This window comes from Sciurus carolinensis, chromosome X, assembly GCF_902686445.1.
Source record: "Sciurus carolinensis chromosome X, mSciCar1.2, whole genome shotgun sequence".
In the NCBI taxonomy this organism is placed as follows: domain Eukaryota; kingdom Metazoa; phylum Chordata; class Mammalia; order Rodentia; family Sciuridae; genus Sciurus; species Sciurus carolinensis.
Window position 1 is genome coordinate 100,488,984 of NC_062232.1, and position 16,538 is coordinate 100,505,521.

Below are 16,538 nucleotides of genomic sequence, written 5' to 3' on the forward strand. Positions count from 1 at the left end.
AATAACAATTCTGATCATTATGTGTAAACCCTAAATCAACATGAATCTTGTATCTGAAATTTAAAATACTGAGTATCTACTATGTGCAAGGTATTTTATAAACTTCTTAATCTTTTCACAATGCCCTGGGGGAAATAATATTATTCCTATTTTACAACTGAGGAAAAGGAAACTGAGGTGGGAACTCATTTGGCGAGCTTGCCCAAGGTCACCATAGCTAGTAAAATGGCAAAGCTGGGATTCTAATCCAGGTCTGTTTGACCCCCCAAATTTATGCAGCATCTACAAAAATGGAAAGAAATTTCTTTAACTCAGTGTTTGAAGTACCTTTATAAGCAGAATGAAATCTTAAAATATTAAAACATCCAAATGACTCCAAAACCTATGCAGCATTTTCAGAATGTAAAGAAACCTCTTAATTTAGGCTTTAAACTTCATTGAGCAGCAAAGAATGAAAAAAAAATTTATTAAAGCATCCAAAAGCTTTAATAATGTGTTTTTACTTTAGGAAGAATAAACAAAATCTCTGAAATTAATTTGCAAATGAAATTAGGATAACAGTTCATTTCTTAAAAAATATTGGCTATCGTTGCATCTTTAGGTGAAATAATGAACATATTAACCAATTACAATTCATATTCACTTTAGACAGCTGTACTATTAAATTAGAAAGAATACAACACTTGAGAGCCTAGGGATGGGAAGATGTTATAAAAAAAGGGTTAAAAATAGACAACATCCTAACCTTCTGCTTGAGACAAAATAAAGCATATTCCTGATTTCTACACCAATGTTGAAAACACAAGCACAGAGGACCTAATTTTCTCAATGCTAATATTTAGCCACAAGGCATTTGTCTGGTAAATATTACTTAAGTTCATTCATTTACTTCTCCATTAACAAACATTTTACCATCTATTACCTTCCAGTTAGGGGTGGTGAAAAAGTAAGTAAAAAAAAAATAGAAACACATTCAACAGATAAAAATTAATTCAACTCAAAAACATTTTAAATGTTAATTTTATACTTGCATCAATGCATTCATTATACTCTTGATCACGTATCTCAAACACAATACAAGCAAATTTTCCTAAAATCTGTAGGTCAATACTTTAAAACCTACTTAAGTGACGAAAAACATGTAGTAATTGTTCCTATCTTTAGACTAGTGGTACACAGAGTTACTACTTCTGTGTATACACAATATTTTTTCACTTCCAAACCCTACCTTTGGAAAGAAATTCAGAGACCCTAAATATTTTTTCTCCAAATACTGCTTCCACGATGAGTTTAATGAATATACTACTCAACATTATAAATCTAATTATAAATTTAACATGAGCATAGAAAGATGACCATTGCTACCTGAATTTCTAGGGATAGGAGAATGTGGCCTACTGAAGCAGAAAAATGAAAATTTCAGCAGTGCCAAGGCTCACTATGCACCTGAACTAAATAAACCTCTTTAGAATACAAATTTCTCACCTGTAAAATCCGGATCAATCATACCGTAGATTGTCAATGTTATAAGGAATAACAGATTAGATACAATAGGTTGAGAAAGACCTCCAAACACTGCAAACACCCGGTGTATGCTTCAGCACAAGGATACTAACCACCCCGGAAAATGAACCCTCCACCAAAAAAAAGGACCTCCCCTCCACCTCATTGATTATGCATTAAACATTAGGCCACCTCTATACTGTTTAATATATTAACATAAATAGAGCACGTGACCGCTCAAGTGTCAAATCCTTAGGTGATTATGGATTTTGGCCTTGGTTACCTTTAAAGTTCTTGATCACTAACTTCTTAGCAGAGCCAGGCTTGCTGTTAGCAAAGCTAGAGACGGTGGTAGAAGATTTGGCTAGGCCGTTTGCATGATGCACCGAAGCCACAGAAGAGATTAATATACTCTTATTTTTAAGTTGCTGCTGCTGAGATGTTGCAGCAGTTGGTGAAGATGAGGAGGAGGAGGAGGAGGATTCCTCAGCCATCTTCGCATCAAACCCTACAAACTCCAGGGTGTCTTCAAAACGCAGCTTCTTCTGTATCGGTACGTGGCTGGAAGCAGCCACTGAAACCCCCAAGCAGAAAGACGAGGTTGAAGGGGATGCCGAATCCCTGGGTTGTAAAGGAGGAGTGGAAGAGGAGGAAGACGTGGAATCAAAGTCTTCTCTCTCGTTACTACTGTTACTGCTGCTACTGCTGCTGCTGCTGTTTAACTTTCTCTTCTTGGCAGAGGTGGGCGGAGTGGTGCTGGTATTACCATCAGTGGCAGATCTGACCTCCTGAGCAGCAGCAGCAGCTGAGGGATTGGGGGAAGAAAAACCTGTTGGAAACATGAAAATAGCGGGGTCAACAGGCAGAGGAGCATCAAAACCCTACGTTTATATGCCTGCGTGCGTGTAGGAGAGAAGGTGGCAATGCTAGAGGGGGAAGGGAAGAAAGAAGAGAGGAGAAACACAGAGGACAAGAAGGAAAGTGAAGGGGGGGCAAACCGGGGGAATGGGAGGGTTTGGGAAGGCGGATAGGCTGACACCAGGAGTGAGCAGAACGAGGGGGGAGAGCGAATGAGGAGGCAGACAGGTAAACGGCCGTGCCGTCCCCCCTCCCCTGCTTTTCAATCTCTCTCCCCCCTTTTCTGCAGGAGCGACTCAAGAGAGTCTGTGAGGCTGCAGCTCCTCCTCCTTTTCTCCCTCTCTCTGGGAGGGGAGATGCTGTGGTTGGGGGGAGGGGAGGGGGAGAGAACCAGAGCTTGTTATTGTCAATAGCACAAGAGGCTAAAGATGGCGCCACTTCCGGTCACGCGGCACCGAAGGAGGGGCGGCGTCTCTCCCTAGGAATGGGGGGTGGAAACACTGCAGCCGCCCGGGGGTTGGGGGAGCCGGCTAATGGTGGGGCGGCGGGAAAGGGGCAACCAAAGCATCCCATATGCCCGTGTTAGTTCGTTCCGGCTCTTGTTCCCTCTCCCCTTCCCTGCCACGTTCCTCCCCAAGCCCACCCATAACTCCCACCCCTTCCTTAACGGTCCCGCGGGGAGCTTCGCGCCGCAGCGCCCTTACCGGAAGTGACTGGGCAGACACTTTTCATAGCGCCCAGATCCCGAAGCCCCCAGGTCCGCAGGACTCCAGTGGGGGGGGATGGGGGAGGGAATAAGGGGGGGAAGAGAAATGGAAAGGGAGGAGGGGGCGGACCTTCGAGACACCTACAGAGCTTCTGATTGGAGATTTCTGACCGTGAGGTGGGCGGGAGCAAGGGGTGGGGGTGGCGGGAGAAGGAGCGGGAAGGAGTCTGGAGGGGAGGGGAGGGGAGGGGAGGGGAAGGGAGGGGAGGTGGTGACGGCTAGGGGCGGGGTGAGCTAGCTGGGAAAAAAGAGGAGGAGAGAAGGAGGAGGTGGGGAGTAAAAAGTAAGGGAAGGGAAAAGGGAAACTTTGAAAGAGATAAAGGAATAAGGAGGGGTTGTAAGGTGACGGGAGTAACGCGAAATAGAAGAAAACATAATCATGCTATTATGCGTGCTGCTACAGAATGTCATGATGTTAAGATAGAAAAGAAGAAATTCTTAGAACGAAAAGGAGTTTTTGATTCGGTGTAGCAACAGACTGTTTCTCTTTTGTGTCAAGGACACCAAAGACCCAATACTGAATAGAGCCAGAATTTTTATTCTTTTCTCGGTGATAAAGACGTAAATTCTTTTACCTTCCTACCAGAACATTTTCTAACATGGCCGACCAGAGTCAAGGGTGCAATCTAAAGTCAAGAAACAGCCCCCACCCCGCCCAAATCCAAGGAAAACCCCCTACTCTGACCCCATCAGTCATTAACTCAGAATTTGTAGACCAAAGCTAAGATCCACTTTTACCAAATCTCGGTTTATACACTGTATTGAAGAAAACATTTTTAGGAGAACAGTATTGGCAAAAGTCAATGTCTTAGCCCAGAGTGGTAGTGCACCCCTGTAACCTGAGCAACTCGGAGGCTGGGGCAGGAGGACTGTAAATTCCAGGCCAGCCTCAGCAAAATTCCCAAGGCGCTAAGCAACTTAGCAAGACTGGCTCAAAAAAAAAAAAAAAAAAAAAAAAAAAAAAAAAAAAAAAAAAAAAAAAAAAAAGCTCTGGGGATGCTGCCTAGTGGTATAGCACCCTGGGATTCATCCCCAGTACCAAAAAAGAAGGGGGGGGGGGAACCTCAGTGTGTTCCAGGACCCAAAGTTGTACATTTGGTGACTTTTTGGTTCCAGGGATTGAACCCAGAAGCCCTTAACCCCTGAGCCACTTCCTCAGCCCTTATTATTTTGAGACAAGGTCTCACTAAATTGCTTAAGGTCTTGATAAATTGCTGAGGCTGACTTTGAACTTGCAGTCCTCCGGCCTCAGCCTCTAGCTGCAGGGATTACAGTCATACCGCCACCCCTGCGGGACATTTTTTTTTCCTTATCAGTAATCAAATGAACAGCGGGGCTCAGTGGCACACGCCTGTGATCCCAGCCGCTCGAGAGGCAGAGGCAGGAGGATCACAAGTTCCAGACCAGCCTCAGCAAGAGATACTATCTCAAAATAAAAAAAATAGAAAGGGTTGGGGATGTGGCTCAGTGGTTAAGCACCCCTGAATTCAATCCCTGGTGCCAAAAAAAAAAAAAAAAATAGAAATATGGTTAAACTAGCAACAATAAACCTTGCAAATTCCCTCTTGGGAGTTTCTACTTAATTCTAGGGTATCCTCAGAGGGAGAGGACATAATGTCAAAACTAAGTTTTGCCAACCTGTTGATCATTCTAACTGCAGAAACAATAAGCGCATATCCAAAGACTTTATATGCCAGATGCTATGCTAGAACCCTGCCTTTGAGAGGCCAGCCAGGGAAGAAAGTCTCAAAATTAATTTCCACATTACTTTAACAAAAGTACAATGTACTTGGGAAGAGGCAAAACAAGAAGATTGGAGGAAATCTGGAATAGTCAGGGTTTCACCCAGCTGTTTTGCTGAGTCTCAAAATGGGAATTGTCAAAAAAAAAAAAAAAAAGGACAAGGAGGGGACAGGATACATTCTGGACAATGGAAACAGGCAAAGCAATGAATTGTCAAAGGGCTTGGCCTATTTATGGGTACATGGAAAGAGCAGAGAGGATAGAAATCAGGATGTCTCTGGGAGTAAGGAAAACGAGGTTCAAAAGTGCCTGGCCTGCCTTGCGGTGGCTCAAGCCTGTAATCTGAACGGCTTGGGAGGCTGAGGCAGGAGGATATTGAGTTCGAAGCCAGCCTCAGCAATGGGAGGCACTAAGCCACTCATTGAGACCCTGTCTCTAAGTAAAATACAAAATAGGGCTGAGGATGTGACTCAGTGGTTGAGTGCCCCTGAGTTCAATCCCTGGTACCCCCCTTCCAAAAAAATGTGCCTGGTCCACCAAACCAAGAACTTTGGAGTCTACCTGGTAGGCAAAGGTAGACAACAGGGACACAGGCAAGCTGGACTTTTGTAAGGGAAGTGATAGGATCGTGGGTAGACTAAAAGCAGGCTACATGGTATAACATGGGACAAGGAAATCAGAATCCTGCAAAAAGATCACCTTTCCAACTTCGTTTAAACAGACTCAACTTTTTTTTCTTTTTCTTTTTCTTTTTTTGTCTTGAAAAGTCCCAGTTAAAATACAAATCTTCCTGGTAAGTTACTACTTTGGACATTGTCAGCCCGTACCTTTGTGCCCTTTGATGACAGCCTACTGAGAGGAAGGCTCTAATGGAACTTAGGCCCCAGGGGCCAGGAAGAAGAAAGACAGACAGACGTGAAAGGGGACAGATGGAAGTACTTTTGTTTTGAATATACCACGTCGTTCTTGCTGCCCAAAATGAGATGGTAAGCTCTTAAGATCAGAAAAGATATCCTAAAACATTAAGTCTCACTTTGCTGTGTCTTATATTTCACACAATGCTGAACAACTATAAATGCGGTGTAAAAACTTACTGAATATTTTATTGAATGAGACAGAAATAATGCTGCATATCTATAAGGGAAGCTTAACTGTCTAATTTTCAGGACTTAGTGAATAAGGTTGTTCTAATTCATGTAGTTAAATTCCTTAGAAGGGCGAATGGAAGTGCTATTTTTAAATTTATGAATATTTTTGCATCTGAAAGGGAATGGACATAAAGATGAGAGAAAGTTGCATTTGCCATAAAGATAAACTTTTATACTGACCTAAAGGATAGCTGAGTCCTTGTTAATATTCAACACATTCTAGTAATAATAGCTCCCAATCTCAAATGATTATCAAAGCCCTTCAGTCTTGTTTGAAAAGCCCAGATCCTTTGACTCTTGAGCTACAGCTCACTTTCAGCAACCCAGTGGTATAACCTACCATTTATGTTCTCAATGAAATGTCCTTAAGAGAATTTTGTGGAAAGAATAACTGTTTCTCTTTTTCTCAAGTGATTAATAATTATCTTCCTTTTGACATTTTACAAGCTTACTTTATTTCAGTCCAGGTCAATTCTCACATATTTAGTGCATCTTAATATGGTTATATAATTTTAATGATTTTTTTTTGTTTAACATTCACATTTTTTCACACAAAGTAACTTAGATACATGATGTGTGAGGACCAGAACTTTGTTTGTTCTTGGATCCTCAAACCAATTTAAAAAGATGATAAACCTCCCATGTTGTTTTGTGGAAACACCTTTTACATCAAGAATCAACTACTTGGGGCTAGTAAACACATAAGCATATATGCTATATATACCCAGACATTTGCCAAACAGACTTAAACACATTCTAAACATTCAAATACATTTTCAAGGTTTAACTCAACCCACAAAAATCAAGATGTATAATACAGAACACCATACAATTATAGCCATTATCAGACTAGAGCAGATTGGATACCTAATACATATTCCATATATAGAATCTTTTCATCTTGTGATTTCAACTCATAGCTCAGAAACATTAATTAAACTTTACAATGTGTCCAGATGAGGCATAGTTATTACTGACTCTCTTTTAACCAAGATATTTATAAAGGTAAATATATGCATAAAGAAAGAATGCAAGTGAGGACTGGCTTTCCTAATGTCCATTCCCATTTCTGTAAGCATCTCCCTAAAAAGGCAGAGTACAAACTGTTTCCTTTTTGAACACAGGAATTCCCCCAGGGTGCTAGGTTTTAGTTCTCCAGACATCTCATGGCATCTCATGACTTGATAATGGACAGACATTCCTGGAAGCCTTTTTATTCAGTGAGTGGGATTTTCCTTAAAAATGGGAGAGACAGTCAGGCACAGTGGCACACACCTGTAATCCCAGCAAATCTGAGGCTGAGGTAGGGGGATAGCAAGTTCAAGGCCAATCTCAGCAATTTAGCAAGACCCTGTCTCAAATTTTAAATATATTTTTTAAAGGGCTGGTCGTGTGAGTAGCTCAATGGTAAAACGCTCCTGGGTTCACTGGGCTCAATTCCTAGTTACTTACACTTACACACACACACGTCAATATTAAAGAACTGGGGCCGGGCACAGTGTTGAATGCCAGTAATCCTAGTGACTTGGGAGGCGGAGGCAGGAGGATCACAAGTTCAAAGCCAGCCTCAGCCAAAAGGAGGCATTAAACAACTCAGTGAGCTGGGGATATGGCTCAGTGGTCAAGTACCCCTGAGTTCAATCCCAGGTACTCCCCCGCCAAAAAAAGATAGAAGAACTGCTGGGTAAAAGGTAGTTGATTTTCTCTATCAATTTTTCTGAAGGATCATCTTTGAAGCATGGAAATACAGAGTTTAACCAACTATGCTGAATAGTATATCAAAATAAGGGTTTTGTTATGTGCTACCAACAGCAGTGGGCTGTTATGAGATGGCTGAGGAGGCCAAACATCCTTTTCCTATCCTGAGGTTGCTTTATAAAAAGGAAGGAACAAATGCTGAATCTATGGTACTAAGTAAAATGTAAACAGATAACAGATTTCATATTTAATAAAATCTTTTATTGTCTACAGAAAATTACCTCATCAACTGAAGATTTACTTGGTACATCAACCAATTGAGTACTTAGACCCTTAGCTCAGAGATTTTACCTCTGAACCATCTGGAAAGCAGATTTAAAAACTAAAAGTTAGGGGCAGGCCATTTTCCCCAGGGGTCTGGGAATGGGGAACCAGACCAGCCACAAATTACTTCTCACTTTGGTGCTGCTAAGCACTTGCTTATTATGGAGTTGCAGGGCCTATTTTTAATCTTCTGTACACTTTATCAATGACTTTCAGTCCCCTCCCCCAAACCTGCTTTAATGTTTGATCGTCTAATGCCATTCAGGTTTTTCTTTTTCTCACAAGGAAGGCCAATTTAGGTTTAAATCAGTTGTTCCCAACTCTGACTACACAATAGAATCACCTGGGGAGTATTAAAAAAAAAACATGAATGCCCAGGTCCAAACCTATCCAATTCAATCAGAATCTCTTGTGTGTAGGGCCTCAATTATTAGTATTAAGAATGCCAGGTGATTCCATGTACCTACAAGGTTGAAAGACCAAAGCTGCAGGTGAAGTAAGCATGCCTTGTGATTTGAATGGGGCTGATAAGCCTTTCACACCCTTTAATGCCTGAAATTTCACAATTATTTATTCACCCCTTTGATAAAACATTGCCTCCCTCTCTAGGAATCTTTTTCAAATGCAAATTAGCCAAGGAGACCTAGTTCCTCCCTTTAAGGTGAATGCCTCTTGGCTAATAAAGTCCTAAATATTTGGCCTGTAATCCCAGCTACTTGGGAGGCTGACATAGGAGGATTGGAATTTCAAGGTCATCTCTGACAATTTAGTGAGACCCTGACAGAAAGAAAAAGGGATGGGGTGTAAATAAAACATCATAACTGCCTGGAGGTAAACCCAAGTAGAAGAGGCTGCAATGGGGAGGGAGAAATTAAGATTACCAACAAGGAGGGAAAGGTTTCTGAGAGTCCATTTTGCTGACCTTACAATATTACTGCCTAGTGCCAATCCTGCTCTGTAATGAGTATGTACTTAAAGGTCTAGTCAAGTCTGACAGCTTATCTCAGCTGCCGAAATTATGTTAAAATTAAAAAAAAATTTTTTTCTAGTTGTTGATGAACCTTTATTTAATTCATTTATTTATATGCTGTGCTGAGAATTGAACCTAGTGCCTCACACATGCTAGGCAAGTGCTCTACCACTAAGCCACAACCCCAGCCCTGTTAAAGTAAATTTTACTTATTTTTCATAAGTAAAACAAAAAGTAGACATTGGGAATATAGGTTTAGAGCTATCCAACAAATGCCCAACTTCTGAATTACCACTCACCATATGGAAGTTTCCATTACCAAGTCATCTATTTTTCCTGATTCTGTTAAATGTCCTTTATTCCTACAAATAACATTATTTCTCTTGCCAATTCATTTAGTCATTCAACAAAAATGTATTGAGCAAATACTCTCAGCAAGGCACGGTGCTAGATGCCATGAGGAAATACTGAACCAATACAAAATTCCATTGGTAGTTGATGTTATAGTTTTTCAAAGCACTTTCACATCTTATTTTATTCTCATAACAACACAGGACATAGGTCAGGTATCATCCCCATTTCACAGATGAGAAACAGGTTCAGCAAAGGATGTACAAATTATTTGCCAAACTCACAAAGTATGCACAGACTTAAGTCCAGTTATTCACTAACTTCAAATATAATGCCACTCATAGCTTACAATTTAATGATATGCCAAATAATAGTCTTAAGTGGTAGAAAGTTAGGAAAAGGCATTCAGAGCCCCACTCACCAGGAGAAAAAAAAATGAGGAATAAAGTAACTCCTTTATTGAGATGAGCCAAACCACAGGGCCCAAAAGGAAACCAAGCTTGGATACAGTTCAGGCCATCATCTAGAAGGTAGGACGAAGTAGCAGGCAATGCACAGTTAGTTGTTTGGAGTATCAGTTTCTAGAGTATCAATCCATTCTGTGGCTGATCTTCACAGGATGTAGAAAGAAGCTCCTTCTCCTGGCCAAATCCAGGTAAACACTGAACAAACCTTGCCTGAAGACCCATTACGATCTGGTTGCTGAGCATACATAGACAACCCTTGCCCTCAAACAGTTCTCAATAGGCTGAGTAGGCGAGGCAGACATTTACAGGACAGAGTAATAAAGGCTGCTATGGGAACATAAAGGAGGGACACCTGGCCCAGCCTAGTAGAGGGGGTGGGGCAGAAAGGAGGAAGGGGAGTGAGTTAAGAATGACTTCCAGAAAAAGAAATTCAATTTAAAGCCCTGAGGGTGGGCAGGAATTAGCAGGCCAGAAAAGTGAAATGGAGCCTAGGGCACAAAGAAGGAAGACATGGAGTTAGTTCATTTAAGTCCTAAGGGTAAAAGAGAGTAAGTCATATTCAGGAAATTATAAGGAGACCAGTTTATTAGGGCATAGCTTCAGTCCTAACCAGACTCGGGAGAGCTAAAGGGGGGAAATCAAGAAAGCATCCAAGGGCTGGAGCTGTAACTCACTGGCAGAGTGCTTACCTAGCATGTGTGAGGCACTGGGTTTGATCCTTAGTACTGTATAAAAATAAATAGGGCTGGGTTGTGGCTCGGTGGTAGAGCACTTGCCTGGCATGTGTGAGGTCCTGGGATCAATCCTCAGCACTGCATACAAATAAATAAATAAAATAAAGGTCCACTGACAGCTAAAAAAAAATTAAAATAATAAACAAATAAAATAAAGGCATGCTGCCCTGGAGTGGTGGCACACGCCTGTAATCCCAGTGACTTGGGAGGCTGAGGCAGGAGGATCCCGAGTTCAAAGACAGCCTCAGCAATTTAGTGAGGCTCTAAGCAACTCAGCGAGACCATGTATCTAAATAAAATATATAAAAAAAGGGCTGGGGATGTGGTTCAGTGGTTAAGTGCCTTTAAGTTCAGTCCCTGGTACCAAAAAAATACACAAAGGCATGCTGTCTATACACAACTACAAATTTTTTATAAAAAGAAAGCATCCAAGTCTCAAATCTTGTACGGTAATCCCTAGGGCTCTTAGTACCAAATATTACTCATACCTTATTTGCTGTTTTAATTTTTAAAAAATTTAGTTGTCAATGGATCTTTTTTTTTTATTTATTTATATGCAGTGCTGAGGATCAAACCCAGGGCCTCACACATGCCAGGCAAGCGCTCTACCACTGAGCCACAACTCCAGGCCCCCTATTTGCTGTTGGAGCTGTGGCTATTGATAATACTTCCTGCCTTGAACCACACTGGTTTAAGAATTTGACTTACAGGTTGGGCTCAGCCATAGAAATAACTGAGACCCACAAAAGGGAAGAAGTGCTGACATATGGGAAATTAAGACAAGGATGATAACATGACCATGACACTGGGCAAGACTACAGGAGTTCACATGAATTAGACCAAGGTGGGGAAACTACAGCCCATGGACCAAACCCAGCCATTTGCCTGTTTGTGTAAAATTTTCTTGGAATGCTGCCATACTCATTCATGTACATATTTTCTGTGGTTGCTTTTGCGCTAAAACAATCAGAGTTCAGAGTTTTGATGGAGATCATATGGCCCACAGAGGCTAAAATATTTTTATCCAGTCCTTTACAGGAAAGAAAATTGCTAATCTTTGCACTTGAATAAACTAAATACCAAAAAGAGAGATTTTGAAAATGTTTGGTTGTGGCACAAAGGAGAAAGAAAATTAAAACATGTTAAGAATTTTCTATTCCTAATCGTAGTCCTTTAATATAGACATCAAAGGATGGCAAGATAATATTCTTTGATAATTATACAAAGAAATACTATGCAGCCTTGAAAGATAAATGAAATAGATCTATAACATAGCTACAAAATAGGGCTGGCAACGTGGCTCAGTGGTCAAGTGCCCCTGAGTTCAATCCCTGGTACCCCTCACCCCCAAAAAGGAAAATAGTGTATGCAAAGACATGGAAGCATGAGAAAGATCATAGACCATTTAGGCAAACACCATTCTATGTGACTGATGTGCAGTAGGCCTGTGTAAACGGAGGGAGATGAAGACAGAGGCAGGCAGGGTTCAGATCAAATGCCATGCTCAAGTTTGGGTTCTACCAGTAGGTCCTAAGTAATCACTGAAGGGCTTCTAACAAGAAAGGGATTTTGATCAGATGTACATTTAGCAATGTCTAGATCTCAACAAACCTTTGACAACAAAATGAAGTGGTATCTCCCCTCACTCCTGGATCCCCAACTAAACCCATTCTCCAAAGAAGAACCTCAATTAGTGGTTTGCTGATCAAAGATATTTTACTAACCTGGAGCAGTGGTGCATGCCCTATAATCTCAGCCACTGAGGCAGGAGGATCTCAAATTCAAAGTCAGCCTGGGCAACTAAGTGAGACCCTGTCTCAAATTTTTTAAAAAATGGCTAGGGATATAGCTCAGTAGTAAAGTGCTCCTGGGTCCAATCCCCAGAATTACCAAAAAAGGTGGGGAGGGGCTGGGTGTGTGTACTTAGCATGTTTGAGGCCCTTGGTTCAATCTCTGGCACCCCTTTAAAAAGTTCATACTATGTGAATTGTTCTGTGACTTTATTTTCATTATTACTTCCTTAATATTTATCACAGATATCTCTCCTTATTACTACATGTAGATCTACCTCATTATTTCTTTTTTTTTTTTTGCAGTACTGGGGATTGAACTCAGGGCCTTGTGCTTAGGAGGCAAGCACTCTACCAGCTGAGCTATCTCCCCAGCCCCCTCATTATTTCTAAGGAGAGCATAATATACTATATATATTTATATGTGTATATACGTATAAATGTATATATGTATCCTATCCAATCACTTTTTAAAAAATTTATCTATCACTTTAGTTATCACATTTTAGTGTTGTTTCTTTTTTTCCCTTTCTTTGGCTCAACTGACTGAATTTCCTTTTTAACTGTGAGTGGAAAGTTCTACACAGTACCTACTTTCTATTAATGGTTACCTTTCAGTTTTGTTTACTTGTACAAATGATGCATAAACATTCTTCTTGTAAGAAAAAAAATCAAAGCCAGGCATGGTAGTGGACACATATAATCCCAGTGACTAAGGAGGCTGAGGCAGGAGGATCACAAGTTCAAAGCCAGCCTCAGCAACTTAGTGAGACCCTAAGCAACTCAGTGAGATCCTGTCTCTAAATAAAATATAAAAAAGGTTGGGGATGTGGCTTAGTGGTTAAGCACCCTGGGTTCAATCCCCAGTAAAAAAAAAAAAAAAAATCAGCAATACAGAAGAACACAGGATAAAAAGTGGAAGTGTCCTTTCCCTGTTAAATTTGGTGCTTTACCTTCACCATGTATGGCATTTATGTACTTATGCATATGTATGTGTATACACACACACAATCAGGAAGCTTTGGTATTTTTAGACAAAAAAGGTACCATTACTATACAAATAGCTATATAATTTGCTTTTTTCACTTAATAGAAATTGAAGATATTTACACAACAATGTATAGAGAGCAATTTCATTCTTTTTAAGGGCTGCATATTATTTCATAGTATATATACACCACATTTTATTTTACCATTCCTCTATGGGGGGACATTTGGTTATTTCCAATATTTTGTGACTATAAACATGCTGCAATGAGTATCCTATAACATCTATCTATTTGCATGTACAAGAGTATTTCTGAGGATATATTTGAAATACTAGAATTTGTTTGAGGGGAAGGTACATTTAAAATTCTGATGACTGCCATGATACCCTTTAGAAATATTGTGCCAATATATGACCCCATCTTCTGAATGAACGTTGATTGCTCCATACCTTAGCAACACTGAATTTTATCAAACTTAAGAGTTTTTGCCAAAATGTTACATGACTTCATTTTCATTGTAAAACAAGAACAACCAAAGTAAAGGTGCCCTCTTGACCACCATTCCCTTATCCCAGTTCTCTCTGGGGAAATTTACTTCCCACCTTGATACTTTTGTTTCATTATGCTTAATCTTCTTTGGTATAATTTCTTTACAATTTACTCATGCTTCCTAGACCTACTGTTAACAATTATTTAGACTTCACTCTAAACTTTGCTAGCTAAGTTACTCACCATTGTCTTCTGAGGTTGCCCGGTCCTCATTCTTTTCTCCTGATTCAGATGAGTGTGACATCGTCTATCCTATAGGGCTATGTTAGAAAACAGAGAATTCACTTTTGCAGCAACCCTCTACCACATATCTAAATAGTGTTAGGGATTCATTGACTGGTTTCTGAACCAACTGACTGCTAATCCCACCCCTCCCTTTTATCCCTTCTAATTATACTACCATGTTTGTTTGTTGGATTTTTTTGGGGTGGGAGGTACTGGGGATTGTACCCAGGACAATTAATCACTGAACCACATCCCAGCCATTTTTAATATTTTATTTAGAGACAGAGTCTAGCTGAGTTGCTAAGGGCCTCACTACGTTGCTGAGGCTGGCTTTGAACTCGCGATCCTCCTGTCTCAGCCTCCCGAGCCGCTTGGATTATAGGTGTATGCCAATGAGCTGAGCACTATTCTTTTATTTATTTTCATCTTCCATTTAAAGCTAATCTGGGGAGGAAAATATATTTTTCGGACTATTAAGTCAGAAGTCTTGAATGACACTTCAAATTACAATGACTTGAGGCCCCACTGACTTGAATGCCAAAAACAGAAACGAAATTGTCTTCCCTCAAAGTGTCCTCCAGCTATTTCTCTGGGTTATCTAAAGTACTATCTCATATGAGAACTGAACCGGGTCTCTAAATTTCTTTTATTCTAGCCTCTTCACCAAGTCACAATACCATGGTTGTTAAGGGTCCTTCTGTGATCACCACTTTACTGGGTAGTTTTCTCCGTAAATAACTACGATCAATTCTATTGTGTTTTTCCCTTCATATCACAGGTGAGTAAAGGCTATATTTTTTAAGAAACCTCTTCTAAACGTTTGGAAACAAACTACAACAAGAAAATATGAGAATAACATGACTTCGCTTAGTCTTGTGGCCCAAAACCAGGCCTACCTTCAGGAAGTTTCTAAATGATAACCCTCCCCACATTTCACAATCTCAGAAGGTTGGTTTGGCTCACTCTCACCGCAGGAATTTGTTGTTTTGTTCCATCTAACGTCCGAGCTCTTAAATTAAACCCGAGGTTTGAAGAGAGCTTTCAACAATAAGCTAACAACTAATGCCCTTTGTTCCAGGTAAGCCCCGCCCACCGAAACTGACCAGTTAACAGCCTTCTAGATGATTGACAGCAGATCTGACCAATCCTCACAGGGGAGTTACCACTTGGCTCACAGCCTGGCAACAAAAGCATAAAATAAAAATTCAAAAAGATCTAATAGCAATAAACTTCCCAGAGTCTATGATACATCGACAGGTAAGCCAAGGTTGTTCTGTGCTGACTGGCACAGTTCCTAAGCAGACACTACTGAGGAGTTGACTCTGTTGCTGTGGGGTGGGGGCGGGAGTAGTGAAAGTTCTGACTCCACCCCAGGAGGGGGAGGGGCATCAGGCTCACTAAGTGGTCTCTACTGAGGGGTTTGGGGGAGACAAATGGGAGTCTCATTAGAGGCTGCCAAGAGTGGAAGTCTAGCTCCTCTCTAGGCCATTGCAGGCAAGGGTGAATTTTTTCCTATAATACTTGGCTACCGTAGATCAAATAAAATTAGAATTCTATGTTGCTAGGTTGCTCCTTTCTGGTCCTTTGTCTCCAAAGAGAATTTTGTTGGGGCTTTATTTGTGCAGTTGGTGTTTCACATATACCTTTTCCACTATTGTGAATGGGATATAGTATTTCTGGTTTTGTTTCTGTTATGACTAGAATAAGAGAAAGCTATTGGAATATAATAATAGGATGATAACTGCAAAATGGTGCTGGGTGTACTGGTGTTCGTTTTGATATTTCTGCATGATTGAAAATTTTTATAATAAAAGCTGAAAAATAAAACAAAAAGGGTCTATTTTATAATTCTTCAAAAGATATCTCAAAAAAAGAAAAAGAGAGAGCTGTGGGAGACTGTATATTTATCTGACATCCAGCTTCTGTTAGGACTCTTTTTTGCAAGTGACAGAAACACAACTCAAATAAACTTAACAGGAAAATGCAACTTACTTGTTTATGTAACTAGAAGATCAGGGCAGAATACAGACCCAACAGGATCCAGGGACTCAAATACTCTCTAGGTTCTCACTCCATCTCTTCTTCTCTCATCTCAGCTTCTTTCTTGTGTTGCCTCATTCTCTAAGACTCTTCTATTTGGTAGAGACACAACATGGCTTCTAACTGCTCTGAGGTTACATCCTTACAGTTCAAGACCCAAAAAAGAAAGAGAGCAAACTACTTCTCTACCTCTGCTTTGGAAAATTCCAAGGAAAAAGTCTTATGTCTCTGGTCTGGGTCTCATGCCTACCCCTTGAAACTGCCACTGGTTCCGGCAAGGCTTGATATATGATATGATATATCCATCGTGGGTTAGGTGCCTTGCCCTGAAGAGTAGGGGAGACTGCCTGTTCCACCGGGAGTATATCAGAACAACAGTGAAG

General features: G+C 40.6%; 1 protein-coding gene and 1 long non-coding RNA gene across 2 annotated transcripts in view; one reads left to right on the forward strand and one right to left on the reverse strand.

Annotated features, from left to right (window-relative positions):
* The window catches only part of Cul4b (cullin 4B), a 47,350-nt gene extending 33,201 nt beyond the window's left edge, over positions 1-14,149 (reverse strand). Inside the window, 2 exon segments of the mRNA XM_047535376.1 lie at positions 1,787-2,332; positions 14,074-14,149. Of these exon segments, the coding sequence (XP_047391332.1) occupies positions 1,787-2,332; positions 14,074-14,134 (607 nt within the window). The 5' untranslated portion in view covers positions 14,135-14,149.
* LOC124971721 (uncharacterized) lies at positions 2,525-15,865 on the forward strand. The gene is made up of 3 exons (XR_007106335.1): positions 2,525-2,589; positions 5,638-5,856; positions 15,194-15,865. It is a non-coding gene; the product is annotated as an uncharacterized LOC124971721 (long non-coding RNA).
* Positions 15,866-16,538: the final 673 nt, after the last annotated feature.